The 22,194-nt window shown below is 43.1% G+C and overlaps 1 protein-coding gene across 14 annotated transcripts in view; it reads right to left on the reverse strand.

Moving 5' to 3' along the window:
- Positions 1-841: 841 nt before the first annotated feature.
- Positions 842-22,194, reverse strand: part of ILDR2 (immunoglobulin like domain containing receptor 2) — a 61,682-nt gene continuing 40,329 nt past the window's right edge. For 7 of the 14 annotated variants that reach the window (XM_074003151.1, XM_074003067.1, XM_074003142.1 and 4 more), the window contains 4 exons: positions 14,641-14,754; positions 10,270-10,486; positions 8,384-9,056; positions 842-7,067 (listed from right to left, as the gene is read on the reverse strand). In XM_074003151.1, the coding sequence (XP_073859252.1) occupies positions 7,032-7,067; positions 8,384-9,056; positions 10,270-10,486; positions 14,641-14,754 (1,040 nt within the window). In that variant the 3' untranslated portion in view covers positions 842-7,031. Of the gene's footprint in view, positions 7,068-8,224; positions 9,057-10,269; positions 10,487-14,296; positions 14,755-22,194 lie in introns of those variants that run through there. The other 7 variants (XR_012418323.1, XR_012418261.1, XR_012418308.1 and 4 more) reach the window with 2 other exon arrangements.

A 22,194-nucleotide genomic window follows, 5' to 3' on the forward strand; every position in this document is an offset into this window, starting at 1 on the left:
AAGATCTGAAATATAGGAAAAAAAGATATGCAGAAAAAACATGTGGGTGATTCTAAACAAATACTTTATAAATAAAAACAAAAATATTTTATAAAGCTGAAAAACCAAGATGGAATTAAAACATTAGACAAAATAATACAAAATCCAGAGGAGGTAATCAGACTTAAACTGTTTTAGAGTCTGTCTTTAAGTTAAATCTACATGTTAACATTTTTAAGTTAACTACTTAAAGAAAAAAATTGAGCCCAGATGCTTCAAGCAAAAACAGATTTTCTGCTTGACAAGGTCCCTAAAATCTGGAATTCCCTTGAGAGGGCTTAGCCATCCAAAACAGGATTAATAGTTCTCTGAGATATTTATCAATTCTTTTGCTAACAAAGGTAGTTTTAATTACCTCCTCTTAATTATGGTGCTGTGGAATTTCTCAAATCTTTACAGAACTTAAAATGTCCTCTCATGAACAGCTTCCTTCCTGCCTTCCCCAAGTGTAATTTCTAGCAGGCACATGCTTGTGCCCATCTTGGAAATGAGCTAGGTACCATCACCTTGGTTATCCAACCACCTTTCCTATGCCTCATCTCCTTCTGAATGTTACACAGTCTGTGGAGAGCAGTAAGAGTGACAACAGAATTTATCTAACTTATTACAATCTATAAAAACATACCTTTTGCTCTGTCAGTACCAGCCCCCTCTGTAACCCCGCAATATGTATTCCTCTATTACCATACTTACAACAATCAGAGGAGGACATGTATCATATGATTATTTCTCTTGCTGAGGCCATTGAATGTCAGATCATGATTAACTATAATTGTGTTAATTATGAGTTCTTGGTAACAAATGTAGGTAAGAATTCTTTATTTAGTTTAAAACATTACAACCAAATTCAATTTGTATGTCTGACATAGAAAAAAAAAGGTCATGGACAACAGTAATACAAACATTTCAGTTTTGATGTCACAAGGCACAAAAACAACTGACAGGTGGCCCTCACGAAGCTAATTTCTCACCCTTCTCTTTCCCACCCTTCTATTCCCTTGTTCTTTATTCTCACAAAGCAAATTTCTTATGCAGTGGTGTCTAATCCTTTTGTTAATAAAACGACTTTTCCTTAAAGCCAAGGTAAAAGAGAAGCTATTTGTGTCTCTTTTAGCCTTCCCAGAAGAAATGAGTCAGACTAGTTACTACATGTCCAGCCCTACCAAGAAACTCTAAGAAAAATTTAGCTAAACTACTATATCTTTTTCCTTCTCACATTCCTTGTCTCTCTATATCTGATCCCTCTTAGTTCTACCTATAATCTTAAAATGTAGTGAAGATGCCAGATTTTTGTTGTTAAGCAGCTTCTGCCCGGAATTCTGAATCCAGATGAATCTGTAGTTTCGCTTAGAAACTTCTCTGCAAGGATTCCCCAGAAAACCTAAAGCACGTATTACCCCTCATAGCACAGCTAATGAAAATGAGGCTCTCAGCTGGGTTCAGTGGCTCATGTCTGCAATACCAGCACTTTAGGTAGCCAAGGTGGGAGGATCACTTGAGGCCAGGAGTTTGAGACAAGCCTGGGAAACATAGCTAGACCCCATCTCTACAAACAAACAAACAAACAAAAAAATTAGCTGGACATGGTGGCACATACCTGTAGTCCTACCTACTTGGGAGGCTGAGGGAGGAGGATTGCTTGAGCCCAGGAGTTTGAGACTGCAGTGAACTGATACCACCACTGCACTGCAATGTAGCATGGGCCACAGAGCAAGACCCTGTCTCAAAAAAAAAAAAAAAAAAAGAAAAAAAAAGAAATTGAAACTCTCCTTGAGTGAAGCCACAACTCCCTCTTAGATTAGCATTTGAGGAATGAATGGTGCTTAGCTGGATGAAGCAGCAACAGTATCTGTCTTCATAGAGCTTCACCACATCCATGACATATGAACAAGCATCAAGTCTACGACTCTTCTCACCGGATGTCTGGCTGTGAAGAGAAACTGGAATCTGGAATATCCAGATTCTGGATATTCCAGATTCCAGTCCCATGGGTATTTAAGGAATTGGAAAGGTCCCTAGACAAGACAGTCAGAAGGCCTGGCTTTATAATTTTAAAAATCATTTGACTACGGACAAGTCACTTAGTATTTTTCAACCTCAGTTTTACATTCTATGTAACGAGACCACAACATGTGCCCTGCCTCTATCACAGGAGTTGATGCTGGGACCAAATGAAAGTGTTCTGTAAACAGTAATATACCATAAAAATAACACAAATATTATTAGTATTAACCTTCTCCCCTTCAAATAGTGCTAAAGCTCAGGCTGCTGCTTAAAGCAGTGCAACATTGCCCTTGTGCCACTCTGATGTTAAAAGCCCCTTCTTCAAGCTTCATAGATCAGTTTACCAGATGACTAGGAGGTAGGATACTGGCAGCAAAAAGCCAGGCACTTTTTCCTTCTAGGACTTTAAGTAACTGGCCCCCTATTTTAGTGAATTTGGATTTCTACATCCTATCAATCAATTTCAGACTTCCATTAACATGCTGGAGGCATTTAAATCTGATTTTGGAAGGATATATAATGAGGACTTTTATTATTCTTGTCCACCCAACTTTGGGTAAGACCAAAGTGGAAGTGCTATTGGCCAGTCATCCTTATAATTTGTACGCTTTATAAAATGATTGAGTTTTTCCATTTCCCCAATGGCATCTTTTCTTTCTATTCATGATTTAAGTTTTGCTAAAAATATATCAAGGGAATGAGAAAATTACCTGTAATTCTTGTTGTCTGTTCTGAGACTGTCACAATAGATCACTATTCTGGGAATGGAAATATCTACAACAGGCTCCCTGGGAGTGCTCCTGACACTCCTTTCTCTCTGCCTGTTTTCCTACTACCACTACCATACTCTGGTGAGCCCATCCACGTCACAGCCAGACTTCTGAGAGACTCACCACAGCCAGCCCCAAAGGAGTGAGAGGGACCTCACCAGGACATTTGAAGGAAAAAATTTTAAGGCCCAAGGAAGCCTCAGGACTAGCTGTTTGGAGTACACCAGAGGTATGACTTAGTGCAACAATTTCCAAATGCATCTGATCTCAGGAGTCTCCTGGAATGCGTATTAAAAATATGAAGTCCGGCTCTAGACCCACCCAATCAATCTCCAAGGCAGGGTCCAACAATACCTTTTTAACAGCAGCAATCAAGTTAATTCTTACGGTTAGGCAATTTTGGGAAACACTGATCAGCAGAAAAGATCCAGAGGTTGGGAGTCTAAAGACCTAACAGGTTTGTGACTTCATTAATGGCAGTGATGGTTTCTTCACCTATTAAAAAAAATTGGGTGGGGAGGGGTAGTAAATTACAACAATATCTGTGACTTCAGCTTCCCTCAGAGGCAAGATCTAATCAGATTACCTATGGAGAAATTTTGTGGACTATTCAGAAATATTTACAGATGTGGTCAGGTGCCTTGGGTTTGGGTGGCAGCCTTTTCCCATCTCCAGTATGCCTAATCCTATGTCAAGTGCACAGTGAGGATCATGAGAAGGGGGATGAGAGACCTAGCATCTCCGTGAGACCTGCCCTGTGTTGGCAAAGATGGAACCTGAGCCCCAGGAGCAGCTGACGCTGAGCTCCCCTGTGAGCATGCTCGGATGGAATAGCTGACATGCGCCAAGTCCATGGCCATTGTCTCCAACTTCCTAATGAATCCATGCATGGCCTAGAGAAGCAGCTCATCTACCAGGGGACACCTCCTTGCCACCTGCATCCACACTCCCTCCTCCAGCATGTTTCTGACTCAGTAGTGACTCATAGGCAAGTACAGCAGCTTATGCATCATCCCTCTGGGACCCCTGCTACTCACCCTTTCCTGATCCTAATTCACCTCTTTTCAGCCTTTTGAATATTGGCTTTTCAGATCACCGAGCATATATTTAAATAGGATGATGGACAAACACATACAACACTTTAATATCAAAGTATTCCCATTTAAGTTTTTTAAAAAACTAAATCTCTGGGTTTATTATAATTTATCCATAGCACTATTTCATACTCTATGTATAAAATCTCCTTTCTTGAGCATGTCTTATTTCCCCTATTAAATTACAGGGTCCTAGTGGACAGAGATTATGTCTTACACAAGATTTACTTTGTACCCCAATAAAACCTAGAAAAGAAGCTAACAAATATAACCATTTCCTATGCAGGACACACTATTCAAGGGAGAAGAAACAAAAGGACACATAGAGGAAAGTCAGGGGTGCTGAGGACAGCAAGCTTTGATTTGTCAACTCAGCCTTAACTCCTGTCCATATACCCAGAAACAACTGCCTTTTTCTTCTACTGAAGGCCTGGAAGTCTGAATGATTTATGCAGTTCTACAAAGGACAACCTGGTCCCAACTCCCAAGGTTAATTCAGTAGCCTGCTATTTTCTTTGTATTTTTCCATCTATCTGTAGTTTTGTTGTCTTTGGAATTGCAGGTTTCCAATTTTAATAATTCTTTAATTCTTTCCCATTGCTACCCTCAACCTTCACCAAAATCATATGTCTTTAGTTTTTTAAAAAAACATTATTTTTGGTCTCTGCAGCTGGTGCTATGAGGCTCTTTGGTGGTGAAAAGCCTGACACAGTGCTCAGTATAAAGCGATAATAGCTACCACAGCTACCCATTCTCCAAAATTGCCTGAGCAAGTTGAAATCCAAAGCTGGTGACTAAGAAATGTTTTTTATCATCTTTTCCATCTGAACTGGGGTCCAAACAGACAGGCTAGACCTAGGCTTTCAGAGGCCAGGGACACCAGCAAGTCTAAAACTCAGCACCAGGGTTATGGCTTGTGTCTTCCAGCCCTTGGAAGTACCAGCACTGGGTTCAACTGTTTTCCTGATTTCTCTGGGACTGGCCAAAGTAACAGGGAAATTCTTTCGTAGGTCAATTCTCCAAGCAATGACACATACCAGGTCATCCCTCCGACCCTCACCCAGCCACTTTTTTATTTCATTGCAAACATAGGATGTTTTTTGGAAATGTCATGAAGTACAAATGGATACTAGAGGAATGGTACTCTGAGAATATGGTCTAGCTCCAGTAAGGTGGCTCTGGAGAAGACCAAAAACATGTTAAAGAAGAGGCCTTCCTCAGAGGTTGTCCACAGATCCATAGACAGGGAAGAAACCACTGCTGGATTAAGGGATAGCAAAGTCAAGCATTATCCTCCACGGATTTGACCCAAACATGTACCCCACAAGAGTGCAAGGTGAAAAGTTTTGATAAAAATCTGTCAACAAAAGCGGAGGCTATGAGAAACACAAGTTTGGATGGAGTAAGCGGTTCATGGATAAACATCCAGACAAGAACGAGTCAGGTTTGTTCTTGAAAAGAAATTAACATAAACAATGCATCAACTTCTCATGCCTTGAGTAGGAATCAGAAATTTGGGCTGGGTTCAGCTAGGCAGTTCTTCTGTTGGTATTAGCTGGACTCACTCATGTATCTGCAATCAGCTGAAAGTTGATGGGCTGTCAGATAGGGTAACTGGGCCCTTTTCTTTTGTCATGCAGCAGGATAGTCCAGGCTTGTTTACCTGGTGGTAGTTGCAAGGTTCCCAAGGGCAGCAAAAGAGGACAAGCCCCATGCACAAGAACTTTTCAAGTCTCTGTTTGTGTCACATTTGTTGGGCTACTGGCTAAATCAAATCACACAGCCAACTCCAGATTCAAGGGGTAGGAAAAAAAGACGGCACCTCTTGATGAGAAGGAAGTTGTGGCCATTTTTGCTATCTACACAAATGACAAAATCCAGAAATCTAGCTTTGGAATTTAGGCAAACTCTATCATTTAGGCAAGGGTGGCAATAGGAAGTACTCCTTCCTGAGAAAGCAGTATCTCTAATCTCTTGAAAGTGGCCATAGTGGCAGTCTAGTCAGGCCAAATGCTGTATGTTCCACATCCCCTATGTCCTAGAATGGCAGAACTGGGATGGCAGAAACAATTAATGCTAAGTGAAGCACAAAACCAGAAAAGATTGAGTGAAGTTTGTGGGTGAAATGGTCCACATTCAAAATATAATGAGACGATGTTATTTCCCTCTTAAATTCCTTCTCATTCTTTTCTATATGCATTACTGCTTTCTCCTCTTTTCTCACTCTTCTGTTTCATGCGTATATTTTAAGCATTTATCACAAGGCACCCGAAGACAATCTAATCCGAGTGCAGAGGGAGGCAGGGCTCTGTGTGTGGCACCAACCTGTGGAAAGTCCAGGAGAGGGGAGGAAGAGAAGAGCCCTTAATGTCTAAGACTCAGATGTTGACATGTGCAGCAGAAAAGGAAAAAGCAGTTTACGTTCTCAGAATGGAAAAGGAAATACTACTTAGACAGCTTTTCAAAAAGGTATACTTGCTTTTGCTTTGTCCTAGCCACTTAAGAATTGTCATTCAGAACAGCAAATTGAAGTCATTTCTGTGATTGTACCAGAGGTCACTGTCACTGAGCTCACCAAAGGCCTTTTGATTTTAGTGTAACAACAGTCATTGACTAGTGACTGGAAAGTGATGGGGATAAAAGGTATATTTTGACTTGAAGCTATCTTTCCTTGTCAGCAGAAGGCCTTCTTCTAATAGTAGTAATAAATTCTTCTGTCTCTAAGTATAGCACAGGAGGTATAGAAAAGCATACTGTAGGCATAGGCAGTTTCTGGAGATTAGCAGTCCAGAGCAAACTCTCTTTCAGAATTGTAAATGGAGTCCTGGTTCTGTTAAGGGAGGAGGTTGGGCAGGATAAACGCTATAGTTGAGAAACTCTGTATGTAGGAATGTTCTCGCACATTCTTGCTTTCTTGGTAAGTTTCTCAAACTAGTTAGATGGGCATAGAGGTTTGAAATCAGCCTCCCTTAAAGGCTGCCTCCCATCCCTTGCCAAAGCAGAGATCAGCAAATCTTCCAAGGTGATGGCCAGAGAAGGTCCCGGGTCTGCTGGCTCTTGGATTTGTGTCTTGTCCCCATAGTCCATGTCTGATTTCTCGTCATCCAGAGAAATGTTGACAACATCAGACCACAAGGGACATCCTGGTTGGAAAGTCATTCTAGGAAAGAGCAGAAAGAGCCCAACATTAAGCCACACGCTAGTTAAAGAAAACAACCCATAACAGATGGCTCTCTGGGCAGAGTCCACAATCTGTTCAGTGCCAGGTACCCCTGACTCTCAGAACCTTTCATTAGACCTGTGATGGTTGATCCCAAGCCTCATAGAGGCAAAAGCCAGGGTACATCTGATAGGCTTAGTTCCATGGTCACAGAATAACTTCTCACCCCCTTTAGGATAACTACTATGTTTAGAGCTCCACAACAGCAAGTGTGGTTGGTATTCCATAAACCTGAAATCGCCTGAAAGTTTCTTCCCTACTCATAGTACTTTGGTTATTGCATTTTTTTATTTAAAGAAAAATAAAATACACTGAATTCCTTTGGAAGGGTTAATTGTATCAAAATCTTTTTCTGTTCATATTCCTTCTCCCCATACTAAACACTAAAGACAACGTCCAGCTTGGATTCATATAAAACAGAAGGAGGCGGGGTAATTGCAAAGGGGGAGAAGCAGTTGTGTTGGAGAGTGATCTCCAAAGCATGGGGGTCAGAGGCACTTGGTACCCCACAACGGACATTTGTGACTGTCCCCCAACGTTTCTCTGAGGTCGAGGGCTCCCATTTTGGGGCTGTGGGACGGAGTAGACAGCTCTTGGCATTTTGAAAATAATGAAGTCTATATAAGACCACTTACAAAAGAGACAATGAACTGGGTAGGGACCAAAGGATTTCCTTCGCATATACGGGCACAATACAGTTTATACTCCATAAAACATCAGAGGAGGAGACATGAGTTGTCCTTTGAGTTGTCCTTTGCAAACAGCAGTGGCTCTTAACCTTCTCTGGGATGTGGATTCTTGAAAATCTGATGCAAGTTACAAACCCTCGCCCCAAGCAGGGCTGGGGAGGAATGCACATAGAAGCATGCATTGAAGATTCTGCACACAGACCTCAGAAGCCCACTAAAGGCCGGTGGTGGTGATGGCTCCTGGAATCCCTGATACTAAACCCTTCCCAGTTGGTTAAATACCTAATGCTCCCTGTAAAACCATCTACATGCCTTCAACTTTCTTCTTGTTTTCCAACTCTCCCAGCCCTTGCTTCCTTCCTTCATCTGACCCTGGACAGAGTGAGGTTGAAAAATCCCCCAGCCTACCATCCGCGGATGAACTCGCCCAGGCAGGCCCCTGTGGCCTCTCCAGGCAGGGCCCTCCCGCCTCGCCACCTCCCCGGCCCCGGGACAGCGACACTGCCCGCCCTGCCTGGCGGCTCCCGCTCAGCCCCCTCGGAGGAGGGGAGGCAGATGCAGTCTCACGGTTTTCTTGGCGGGCTCCTTTTTCCTCCTCTTCTCCGAGTTGCTGTGGTAGGGCAGGTCGCGGCCACGGTAGGATGGGCCGCGGGTCAACTCCAGCTCGCTGTAGGGCGGCAGCGCGTCGTCTGACGCGTCCTCCTGGTCGTCCTGCGACGAGCCGGCCTTGTAGGTGCCGGGCGGCGACCACGCATAGTAGGAGGCGCTGCGCGGGCCGAGCTGCGCACTCCGTTTGGACGGTGTCTCCAGGCTGCCGCCTCGGCTGGCGCCCTCGGGCCGCGGCTGCCGCTCCCGTGCACCGCCCAGGTACGAGTGGTCGTATTTGGGCGCGGTGCCCGGCGTGCGGCTCACAAGCCGCGGCAGGTGCGCGTCCTCGGTGGGTCTGCGGCGTGCGGGGCTGAAGGCCCAGCCGCGGTCGGCGTCGGTCAGGGGCTCGCGGCTGCGGCTGCGCTGGCCGTAGTACTCCTCCAGGGAGTCGTCCTGGTAGAAGCCGCCGTGCGCCCGGGACTCCGAGCGCTCGAAGCGGCTCCCGCCCCGCGCCTCGTGGCTGTTGCCGTCGGCCCGGCGGGGCCGCTGGCCGTAGGAATCAGCGAAGGCTGCCAGCTCGTCCATGGAAACGGCCGGCACCCCCGTGGCGAAGTTCTTCCGTGACAGCATCTCCGATTTGGAGCGTGGCTGGCTGCAGGTAGAGGAGGAGTGGGTCAGACGGTCAGTCCCTCCCTGGAGCTCGAGGCAGAGCTCCAACATCACCAATCGTGTCCCGGGGCTGCGCTCAGGACACCTCGGCCTGAGCCTCAGCCCTGCTCCAGGCTGGATGAAGCATTCCAGGCTCCTCTCCCACCCCAGAACGTCAAGTGGGGGCAACCTAGTCTATCCCACTCGTGTGCCACGCATCAAAATGGAGTCGTGTGGACAGAACATATTCTGTGTCCTATGGAATACCAACACACTGTGGGGCTGCCTTCTGGTCATTATGTTGTGACTTCTCGTTGACAGCCACACGTCTGCAACCTCAAAGCCATCGCAGGTGTCGTCAGTACACACAGTTATGGTCCCAGGAATCCCTGTAATGTGTGGTGACACACAGAGAGGCCTTTTCTTCCCTTAGAGCCGAGGGCCAATTTACCTACTGGGGCAGGAGGGGAGAGGGACCCTTGCAATTTGTAAGGGAAAGGCAATGTCGCCTGTCTTTTAAGGTAAAGGACAGATGAGTGGTGAAGGTGCTATTTAGGGGGAATAGCAAATCTTATCCTCCCACAATTGTGGGAGGCCACATCACCTGGGTAAGTGCCTTAGCACCTGGAAGTTTCCATTTTCCCAGCTTAAAATTGGGGACCTTAATAGTAGCTGCCCTTTAGAGTTATGAGAATTAAATGCAAGAGAAGTGTTTGGCATTTTATCTTTCATATACCAAATGATCAAAAATGAGGGAGATGGCCAGGCATGATGGCTCATGCCTGTAATCCCAGCACTTTGGGAGGCCAAGGTGGGCAGATCGCTTGAGTTCAGGGGTTCAAGACCAGTCTGGGCAACATGGCAAAAACCTGTCTCTACCAAGAAAAAAAAAAAAAGATGTGAGATGATGGGTGGGATTCTTTAGAGGTTATAGGATAAAAATATGAGAAGGGCAGAGATATATTAATGTTCATTAAAGGGTCTAGGGGACCCATTTCAAAGGTCTTGAATAATTACTTCTACACATGTTATCACAAGTGTTCCCTGTCTTGACAAATGTGAGATGTTCAATATCCTGTAGAAAGAGAGATGTGTCAGGATAACCTGGAATGGGAGACAGAGATACTACTGGATGGCATCTTCCTTGCCTCTGATCTACCCTGCTTTCCAGCTCCTGCCCCCTCACACCGACCAGACCTGCCCCTCACAGCCATCACCTGTGCCTGAAGCTCTCTCGATCCTCTTTGTTATACTCCATGGCTGAGGGCCCGCGGCTTGCCCCACTGCTGCCTCCCATGACACCTGACCAGTAGTCAGGATTGCTCTCCAAGTCCCCAGACACAGGGAACTGTTTGCTTCTCATCTGACGGAAAGATTGGCGGAAATTGCTGTCCTCCTCATGTAGGGAACTGAGTTCTGAGATGGTGTTGTTATCTGCAGGGACAAAACCAGGCATCATAGAACTTTCTATGTGTTACTCTGTGTTCAACAGGAAGGGAATCCTGTTAAGGGCTGAGAACCTAGGCTGCAGGAAACTCCCGCCTCATTCCTGTCCAGGGTGGGTTGTAAACCTGAACTAGTGGTGTTTGCATTCTTAGCTCAGCAGGAATTGGCTCCAGTTTGAAGCCTACTTGCTTATAGAGAGGGAGGTTCCTACATGCTCTGTTCTTGGAATAGAACAAGTTTGTTCTTGTTGCACCTAAGGCAGGCTTTCCAGAACTCAGGCTCTCTGTTGCTGGCCTCCGCCTAGTAACATCATCATCCTTGTTCAAATGTTTTCTTCTTCCTTTATAATTCTGTGATGAGCTGTGTTGATCCTAGGCATGTTAAGCCAGAAACAGAAAGAGAGAGACAGAAGCCACAGATCGCAGCATCTTCCTTACTGCTGGCTCAGTCCTAAGATGGACCTTCAGAGCCAGTCCTGCCATATGCTGTGGAGGCACCGCGTTCTGGCCTCCTTTGGCTGTGCCCCTCCCCAGAGAGCAAGAAGTCCACAGAACAGTTGAATAGTCAAGGGGAAACATGTACCTAGTATCCATATACCCACTGCCTTAGCCCATGCTCATCTAGGAACCTGGAAGATCCTGCTCAAGTAGCACCAAGCCTACTTTCAGCACTTGGGCAGACCTCTTCCCCTCTCCCAAAAAATTTTTCCAGGGGTATGTGTCCATGAGAGGCTAGGCCAGCATTTTGGAAATATGGGAAGAAAAGGGGGTTGTGCTGTACTTATACCTGTGGGCCTCTACTTATACTCTGACCCCAGCCCAAAAATATAAATGGGGTATCTAGTCACAGCTTTCTAATTTCCTAAAGTGGCCTGATTAGCTTTTCGCAAAAGCAGTTGTGAACAAGGACCAGAATCACAGTCTGGAAAGGAAAAAATAAACAAAAACTCAACTATTTATTTATACAACTTTGAAATGTATTGAATTTCATTGTACTTAAAAAATAAATCTAGTGAATCTATTTGCAATGTAACTGAATCCGTTTGTTTTCTAAAATCCTTTAATTAGAACTTCAAAATATTATCAGAAACAACATTTACCAAATTTCAGGCCTACCTGTTGAGTGAGAGGGAGGCCAAGATAAGATGTGGAAATATGTGTCTCAGATTCCCTCTACTTCCCCTCCTCACTATCCCCAAGAGTCCTTGGAGGAACAGGGGATGTTTGCACAAAGATGAGGGAGGGTCTCCCAACACAGCCTCCTAGTTCTGTTTCACCAGGGACACAGCGTTTACCATGAATGTCATTCAGTTTAATCATGCAATCAGTTGATTTTTAATTATAATTTAATTTTTAACCTTTTCTTCCATGTAAAAAGAAGGGACTATGCCTATTTTAAGGAAAATAACTCGGATACTATTGATTACTAAAATCTAGAACTTTCCCTTTCTCATGATCCCCATGAATTCCAATATCCCAGGGATCACACAGAAGAGGCTTTTAAAATGCACCAAATGAGCCTACTGAAAAATAGCATTGTTGGCTCAGAACTTTCCTTAAACTTCAGGGAATACTTCACTTTTTTCATTTATCTAGATAGTGAGGACGATCTATGTTTCACTATTCACAGTGATGGACTGTCTAAGTTGTATGTTGTGCTAAAATTTCTGCCAAGTTGAACACAAACATCAACCTGCCCCCATATCACAGACATCCATAATGTAACTCTAGGATAGGGGTAAGCAAACTTCATTTTGTTAAGGGCCAGAGAGTAAATATTTTAGGTTTTGCAAGCCATATTGGCACAACTATTCAATTCTGCCACTGTGGCATGAAAGCAGTCATAGATGCAACATAAGTGAATTGGCATGGCTGTATTCCAATAAACCTTTATTTATAAAAATAGGAAGTAGGGCTGGGCATGGTGGCTCATGCCCATAAAATCCTAGCACTTTGTGAGATCAATGAGGGAGGACTGCTTGAGCCCAGGAGTTTAAGACCAGCCTGGGCAACATGGCAAGATCTTCATCTTTATAAAAAATAAAAAAATTAGTTGTGCATGGTGCCATACGCCTGTGGTCCCAGCTACTGGGGAGGCTGAAGTGGAAGGATCCCTTGAGCCCAGGAAGTTGAGGCTGCAGTGAGCTGTGTTTGTGCCACTGCACTCCAGCCTGGGTAACAGAGCGAGACCTTGTCTCAAAAAAAAAAAAAAAAAAAAAAAAAAAAAAAAAGGAAGTGAAATATATTTGGCCCAGGAGATATATTTTGCTGAGCCCTGTACTAGAACTTCCCAGACTAAAAACATCCCCCAAACAACCCCCACATTTAGAAGGGCAAAACAAATGAGGACCATACTGGCTAGCAAATTCATGAGCCTGGACCTCAGACTCAATTCTTACAGAATCTGTTACTCTCCTGCCCCAACCTGAAACCATGAGATCCATTTCATAATGAGATTTCAAGATTGCCCACTTCCATGATTCACCCCATGGTTTACTATGTTCTTCAGGAATAGGACTTCTCAAAGTAAACAGTATTCCTATTTTATCTCTATGCAGTTATAATAATATTAACTTGCAGGTTCCAGGAGATCAGGGTTCCAGTTCTGGCACTGGCACTGAGTACTGGCGCCTGTTACTTTCCCTCTCTGCCTTAGTGAAAAGGACGGATTCAACAACCTCAGAATCCCTTCCAGCTCTAGCATTCTAAAGTCCTATTAGCTAGAAGGCTGTGGTCTCTGAATAGAATGGAGCCATGGAGCCATCCACAGTTTGCTCAAGAGTTTCTTGTGGAAAGAGCACAGGACCGGGAATCAGAAGAGCTGGAATCTTGTCCTAATTGTGTCACCGCATCCCTAGGTTTCTGTTTCCTCATCTGCACACTACAAAGGTTGACCTAGACCATCTCTAAGACCCCCTTCGACTGTAAGAGTACCTTATGACCAGTAAGCCCCTAGAGGCCATTTTAATCGAGTAGAGAGAGAGGAGACATCACCTAAACCAGAATTCTTCCTTTAGTTTTAACCTTAGCTGGTTAACTTTTTCTCTGAGCTGTGAGATTCGCAGATTTCCTGCACAGACTCCTCTGTGGTCCCTGACTCACTCTGTCTCTGGCCCCTTACAGGGATCCATGACAACATTGTTACAACTAGCTTGTCAAGTGCAGTGACATCTGCATTCCTGACATTCCAATCTGGAAATGGTCTTTTTATAGTCGGTGCGGTGGGAGGATACAGCAATGGATACAACGCAGACAGGATGAATTTAGAATTGCAAACTGGGTGGAATATGTTGTCCTTAATCTGAATAAAGCTCCTCTAGTCTGGGACTGTTTCCCCAACAATTCCGTCAAGTCTCTCGTTAGTTCCAAGAAGAGGAGGGTAAAGAGACAGCGTAATGACCTCACTTCCACACCCGCCAGCACCCTCTGATAATGAGCTTGTCCATGTGGGACCTGCCCTGTGTTGCCTCCCATGATACATGATAAGTTGGAATCCACCCCAAGAATCAGCTGTGTCAGCTGCAAAGTATCCAAGGGCTGGAGCTGAGTTAAGGGTTGGGGCCCGGCCACTTCAGACTTAGTATTCAAAAAGTTCTTTTGATAAGAGGAGCAGCCTCTTTGCTTGCCCCTTAATCTCTGTTGTTTGGCATCTTTGAGAAGCGACAACCTCTTTTTTCCAGATTCATGTGCCAGACTTGTTCTTTTACTTTCAGGAGGCCTCCTTGCAGCGAGTTGGTGGTTGTGTTGTCCAAGGTTAGGGCCCTTCACGTTGGAAAAAACTGATACTTAAGCTTCCACATTTTAAGACATTACTTTGAATATATTTTACAGGGAGTGGAAGGGAAAGACTATTTTAATAAAGCATTCCAAACCCCAGGATAACACAGCCCCAGCAATACTGACTGCCCCATGGAGAGAACCAACACAAACCAAGATGCTACCGAATTGCTCTATTCTTCATACCAGAAGGCCTGTTTTTCCCCTCTGTGTACTGAGAGCTACTTTCTTCAGTAGTGTCACCAGTACCCCTGTTAATTCTAAGCCTGCAAGCTCAGGGCTATCCAAGTTTGGTGACCCCCAAATCCCCTTAACATACTAACTCCTGCATAATGCACAGATCACAGAAAACTAACAGATGCTCACATCTGCCTCTCATCCTTCTGGCTGGATCAAACTGAGCCAGCTCCTTCTCAACATAGTACAGGACCTTCATGGAGTCTCTCTCTTTGTCAGTCTGGATCCGGTAACCTTTGCGAACTGTTGAGAAAAGCACAAGAAGGTGAGCTGAAAAAGGAAAATATCAGGAGAAGGAGGCCTCCATTTATTTTACCAAGTAAAAAATAGGGTTTCTAATTATAACAACTCTTGTTGAAATCACCCAGAAATAACAATCTATATTTATACATATGGGACCATATCTGTGATCCCCTTTATCAGATGGCGCCACTGGAATGGAGGACCTAAAGGTCAACAACAAAATTCCATTACAGTCTATTTTTAGTCATTTGTTAACCTCTGCTTCCTATCTGTTGACCTCCTACAGCTCCACGTAGCGCTCATCTTCTCAATGCTTTTGCGTTCCATTGGAGGAGTGTATTCACACTAAAAAAAGACCACTTTCTAGATTGAGGACATGTGTCACTTTACTGTCTGAGGATCCCAACTTCACTTTGTGGGAGCACAGGTAACTTACAGATACTCAAACATCAAGGACTTTGACAAAGTTGGCCTGAAAGCTTTTAGTTGCCCAGAAGATAGTGCAAAAAAACTCCTTAAACTGAGTTGTATATAAGAACTAGTATTAACTTCTAGACCATATACATAGTAGTACAAAACAAAATTCAAACTATGTGGATTTTTAATTATGGTTCCATTTTATTTCTTCAGCATTTTCCTTTTAGAAAAAGGAATACTGTATTTTAGACATGATTAATTTGACCTGCTGCGATGTGGTTACAAGCAGCTGTTATTTTCAGGGCTTAATAAAAAACAAAACTAAAGCAGGAGAGAGAACAACATCTCCTACATCCCTATCACTCATATTGTCAGAGACAAAGGCTGTTTAAGCCCCATATCACTTAAGTATCAGTCTAGCCCAATACCAGCCCCAAGAGTGATAGATACCAGTGGGCCTAATGCACAGATAAGAGAAAGAGGAAAAAAACGAGAGAGAAGGGAATGATGGGATGGGTATTGAAAAACAATGGTAATTAGTCAGTACTTACTGGGCACTGAAAATGTGCTAGGTACCGTGCTAAATGCTTTACATGGACATTTGTTCCTCAGAACCACCTGAAACAGTACTATTATCAGCCACATTTTATGTTTGAGAAAATTTTGGGTCAGAGGGGTTTCATAACTTGCCCAGGAAAAATTTAGCAGTGCCAGGGCTGGAACCATGTAGTCTGATGGAAGCTTAACCATATTTGGGCATCTTGCCTCTCTAGAGTCTAGGAAGAGAGGTAGTAAGAAGAGAAAGGTGAGAAAGACAATGAAGGAAAGCCCAGAGTAAGCAATGCTTTAGCTATGCCATGGCTTGTATGGTCTGCACAGCATGGTCCTATCTTCCAGCTATTTAGGACTTTTCAATGGGATGTAAGCTAGTGACCTAACTCCAACATTCCCTGTTCCCAAAGTGGGGCAAACACCATAAAGAAACCATATGACTGCATGTAAATCCAGAGAAAACCCTGCTGTCTAGTGTCTGGCCACGTTACCCTGGCTGCGGACAAAGCCCTCCCACACAAGCTATTTACATGGAAGATTAAAATATAAAATTCCAAACCACTCTAATTGTAGTCCAAGCACTAAAAACAGAAGTCACCCACACACCCATTTGCAGGTGCACTGATTTTCTATATGAGAATATACTGAGCAGTCCACATTCATCTCAAATTGTGGAATTACTTAGAAAAAAAAATTAATGAATCTCAGTACATACTTTTTAGTGGCACTTTCAGAGGTTAGATCCATAATCCTTGCGTGGAAGCAATGATTAGCAGAAATACTTTTATTTATCAAGCTAAACATTCTTCCATCTCTACAGAGGCATTTACTGAGTTGTACAGACAGTTCAATTAAAATGCAATTATCCCACGGAACTGCTATGTTTGTTCTGGAGGCAGTTATGTCTGATGGATGAGGCTCTGGTCTGGGAAGTGAGGAACTGGGCATCATATAGGCATGCTGTGCTATTTATTGAGGGGCCTCAAAGAAATGGTGAACTATCTAGGACTCAGTTTTCATGTCTATAAAATGCAATGAATACTTCCCAACCTTTAAATAATCTCTTAATGATGAGAGGACAACTAAGACTAAATCAGTGGAGCACTTTGGGTTCTCTGTCATTATCAGGAGCTGCTCAAATACTGCCTCAGCCAAAGGGCTTTCTTTGATTCTCATAGCTTGAAAAGTTCTCTCTCGCTAACTTACAAATTATTCAGTTTGAATTTTATTATGGCCCTTAATATATTCTAGTTTGTTTCAAGTTATCTGTATAAATGTCCAATTTTCTCAAAGATTCTTGAAGGAAAAGAATCCTTATGGTTCTAGATCTCCATGTGCCTAAAACCATCCCTTACACATAGTGGGGAACTTAAAAAATGTTCGTTGCGCTGCTGTCAGCCTGGGAATTGGGGCAGGGTTAATGGTTTCTTTGAAAAGTGCATTTTCAGTAGAGTTTTCCTCTCTAGACTGCAAACTTCCTGAGAGCAAGGACTAGGTTCACTTCTGTATCCCTAGCACCCAGCATAGAGCCTGGCACATTGTAGACATTTGAAATATGTGTGTTTGTAATGAATGAAGGAATGAGTGAATGAATGAGGAGAAACTGGGGATAGAAATCATAAGAGATCATAACATATAGCAGATGAGGCCATATGGGTCGTTTATTGGAGAATTTTGACCAGGAAGGGAAAGGCTTGGATCGTAGAAAAGTTTAGATAAGTATCATGATGATGATGATGATGAATTATTTTTTAAGGAAAACTAGCAGGTCTGTAGGCATTATGAAAAGGGCCTACCCTACCTGCAGCTGTGGTTTTATCAAGGTGTTCTAATTTGTGAAGCACTGTTATGGTAAACATTCAGTGATACTGAGCTAGAGGTAATGGGGGAGGGGGCCCATAAAGTTGTTGCTACAGGGAACAATGTACCAGCTGTGCCCTGGTGGAGAGAGACGGTCGGTGAGAGATGGCTGCTACCCTGAGAAGCAGCTGGAGGATCCTCAGTTAATTGCCACTTGGACTACAGCACAGTTTTCTATGTCATTATAACAAATTACACTCCTCATTATGATACAGATTTGATTGTGTATGCAGAGGTTATCATGTCCCTGAAAAGTTACAGTAACCATTTATAGCCTCAAATGAAGATGATGGTTTTGCCTTCAGTACTGGCATTATAAGGAAACTCCACTGTACCAGATACTTTCAGCCTTGACTTCTTAGTCACAGCAGCCATGACTTCAGAAATCTAAATTCCTCTAATTTGTCAAAAAAGACGGAGGCAAAGTATTGATCTTGTGACTTTAGGAGTATCATCCATTTGGTTTCAGTAGTTAAAAACCTGGGCAACCCTCCTTTTAAAAGCTATTGGACTTTTTAAAAATGATAAGCTACAAGTTCAAATACACTAAACTATTCTCTGATCCTGGTAGAATCTGGCTCTATGTCACATATATTCTGAGGAGCATATGAAACACCAGAAAACCTTTCCTGGTCCCTCCTCTCCAAGGATGAGATTTTCCTTTCTGAGCTGGCATCATGGATCAATCTTATAATATACTGCCTTGTATTACTTACTCTTTTATTTCCACTTACAAGCCCCAGCAACCACCTGGTAGACTGTAAATTCCTTGTGGGCAGGTAAAATTTGTAGGCATTCATTAAATTTTTCTTGATTTGAAAGCAAATAGCATGGTGTCAAATTGATTTTTATCTGTAATTTGTCTGAAGATCAGAGAACTCTCTGGGACACATGGTGATGTTTTAACAAGAAATGTCCTAGAGTATTTAACAAGAAATGTCCTAGACTATTGGCCAAAGTTCAGCATATTTGGAAAATGACTTTTTTTCCCCAGTGATGTTTCAGTTTAAGATCGATGGATGATTTATCTGTTTTCAAGTTCAGTCTGGCCCAAGTCCTGTGGTTGCTGTGGCTCTTCATACATACTTCACCTCCTCTAATTTATTAGCCTTGCCAACTTCAATTTTACTGGAGAGGGGATATTGGGATATTCACTTTGATGCCAAACTATAATTTTAAAAATTCTTATTGCTGAAGGATTTTCGCTGATACTTTTGACCCAATTAAGGCTTAGGAAGTTTTCAGCTAATTTCCCCATTACAGCCAAAATCCAACTTGTAAAACTTGCAAAAGAAGTCTCTGAGGCAGATACTCATGGATATAGCCTTGTTCTTCCTGTCCTATCTTAATAAGCTAAGTAAAGCTGTTTATGGATGATGGAACAGCTGCCAGATTCCACCCCCAAGGTGACAGCAGCTCAGCTGTGGGAGAAGTGATTCTTAAAATTTGCATATTCTCTGTGTACATACAGTAGGCATATATATAGATACACATCCTTATTAATTTTGAAAATGACATTTCAAAACCCTTCTTGCCTACTCAATTCTTTTGCATGAAGAATGGGTGGAGGACAGGTAGATGTGGAAACAAAATGGATTAGAGCAAAGCAGAGTAGCTGTGGAAGGACCAGGTGGGAGATAATTGTGTTAGGCAAGGTGGGAGGTAATGGCAGCAAGGACTAGGACAGTTTCAGTAGAGATGGAGGGAAAGAAACTAACTCAAGGTTATTTTGAGTTACAATCTAAAGGATTTGGTGATTGATGAGGGATGGAAGTGAGGGAGAAGGAAGCGATAAGGATGAAGTCTCTGCTTCTGGTTTGGGCTAAAAGGTGGACAACAATGCCATCCACTGAGATAAGATATGTAGAAGCTGGTTCAAAGTGAAGCAGCAGCAGATTAATTCAATTTCCTAGGGGCTGAGGTTGAAATGCCTACAAAACACCCAGGTGGAGAGATCCAGAAGACAGTTGGATATATGGTATTGAGGAGCAAAAGAGAGGCTGGAGATAATGATTAGAAGTCATCAGCATATAGATGATGACTGAAGCCACAGGAGTGAATAATGTTTCCCAGGGAGAGGACCTCAAACAAAACAGGAACATCTGGAGGATGCACAGTGGAAGAACACCCAGCATACACAGAGATAGGTAAGAAAAATTACAAACTACAGTGCTGAGAAAGGCAAAGGAAGATGAGCGCCTCAGAGTGGCAAATGCTTTTGAGAAGTCAAGGGAAGTAATAACTGAAAAGCATCCATTAAATTTAGCAATCAGACAATCTTAGCAAGAGCTGGTTTCTGGAGTGGTGAAAGCAATAACAAGATGGAAGGGAGCTGGGAGTTGGTAACAGCAGAGGGAAAGGAAACATTTAATATTCAAAACTCTTTCAAGGAGTTTGGCTGTGAAGAAGAGTAAAGGGACAGGAAAGCAACATCTGAGGACCACAGGATTTTTGTGAATTGTTGTATTTTAATGGGAGAGACTTTAGCATATTTTGAATGCTGACAGGAAGGAGTCACTAAAGAAGAAATGAATGGAGATGTGAGGTGGGAACAGGGCGGAGTGTGCGTATTCAACAAAGAGAGAGCCTTGACAAAGCTGAAAGGGATGGATCCAGAGCAGCACAGAAGCAGGCAGTCTTCTTGCGTGGTAACAAGGTCTCAAGCAGCTGCTATGAAGAATGTGAGAAGGAACTAGAGTGCCTCTTACCTCTTCCATTTGGGAACCAACTGGCTATACTATATATAGTTCATCAAAGATGCCCTTTTCAACCACACAGTGTTCAAAAGACTATTGTGTACAAATGTAATCTGAAAAATTAGTGTTGTGAAATAATTACCCTAAAATTTAAGTAGCATATAAATATAAAATAGGCTAAATTGACATTTTTGTAAATTAACATTTCTTAACATTTGTAATGTTCTTTAAAGAATAATCTACATGGAACACTGGCATCAGCCACCTTGGCTAAAGGAGGACTAGCCAAACACCATCACTAACACTCCCCATGGGACCATGAGTACAGAAGTGTGCCTGGTGAGGATCATGAAGACTGTCCTGGCTCCACCAGCCAGACCGTGACGGCATGGGCCAGACTAGCTGCGGTGACACTGATCACCACCCTTCCTCTTTTTCCTTGCTAACAGAACCCTGATTTTGTTCACTTCCGAAGTAAACAGTTGTTTAGGCCTAAGAGGTGAGTCTTGAGTAGTCCAAGCCAATTTTGTTTGTGAATGGGCATGAGCCCAATTCTTGCCGATAAAACTAAAAGGGAAAGTCTGCTGGAAAAGTTTTTCTCGCTCTTGAAAAGAGTGGTACAAGGAAGAGAATACCATTTTCAATCTCTGAATGTGCTTAATTACCCGGAACTATGCAGTCATCAAGAGAGCATGAGGTGAGCCAGCTGAGGAGGACAGGGGATGTGCTCAGGATAACAGAACAAACAACAGAAGAAACTAGGTCCTTTAGGGCTGCTACCTGAACTGTTCTATTAACCAATCCTGGAACTACCTTACCTTGACATTTCTTGTTATGTGAAATAATATATTTTCCTATTTTAATGCCACTTCTAATTGCAGTTGGTTAGTATGGCAGAATGAGACCAAAATGGTTGAACTGCAACGAAGAGAAACTGGGGAAAGATAGAAAATGAGAGAGAGCAAGTATTTGCTATTCTGTGAATATAAGAACAGTTTTGTTAGATAACTCATTAAATAAAAAATAAGGGGGAAAGGATTCTGGTGGGAAGAAAGATTAGAAAAAAGGCAAATAAAGAGTATAAGTTCCACTAATGTCTCTTTTGCCCACTTTATCTTTCATGGAAATGGACTACATTGTCTTTATTTCTCTAATTCCCTGTGTGTCACTGATCATTAACTTTTACTTCTCAGTCTGTGACTCATTCTGTATCAGATGTCAGAATTCTACTGATAGCTCCTGGGAGAGAAAAATACAAATCCTAATTACTCGCTGAGGATATCCACTCATTCTACAATCAGGCACTGGCAGCTCATTAGGTGGGCTAGATACCCTTCCTCACTTCACAATAGAGGCAGTCCAGGTACCTCCAGGGAAGAAATGTCTGTTTTACCAACCCTAGCGGCTCATCTACATCTAGGGATTTAAAAATCACCTTCTAAATGTATAGCACATACAATCCTAACCTTCGCTACCCTGTAATCCTGTTCAAATGCCTCCAGAAGAGCTATATTTTAATGCCCTCCAGCTCTCCACCCTACCCTGCCCCTCCACCTATACCTCCTACCTACCCCTGCCTATACCACAAGTTAATAGTGCCTCAAATGGGGGTAACCTTCAACTAAATCAGCTCTCCTTACCACTTATTTCAATTCCGTCTATGAGCTATGATCTAGACAACTTGGGGTCATCCTAAAGCCTCCTTTTCCTTCATTCCCCAATATCTCATTATTTCTTTCAAAGTGTCTCAGCTTTACCCACACATTTCACTTCCATTGTCTCCATCATAATCTAGATGCTCACATATCTCAACCACTTCAACCACACCTTAGCTCATGTTCTCTGGCTCTACTGTCTCCCACTTGCCACTCCCTTTGTCATGGTACCACCTCTGCCCTCAGGAGTCTGCCCACAG

This window comes from Macaca fascicularis, chromosome 1 (assembly GCF_037993035.2).
Source record: "Macaca fascicularis isolate 582-1 chromosome 1, T2T-MFA8v1.1".
Taxonomy (NCBI): domain Eukaryota; kingdom Metazoa; phylum Chordata; class Mammalia; order Primates; family Cercopithecidae; genus Macaca; species Macaca fascicularis.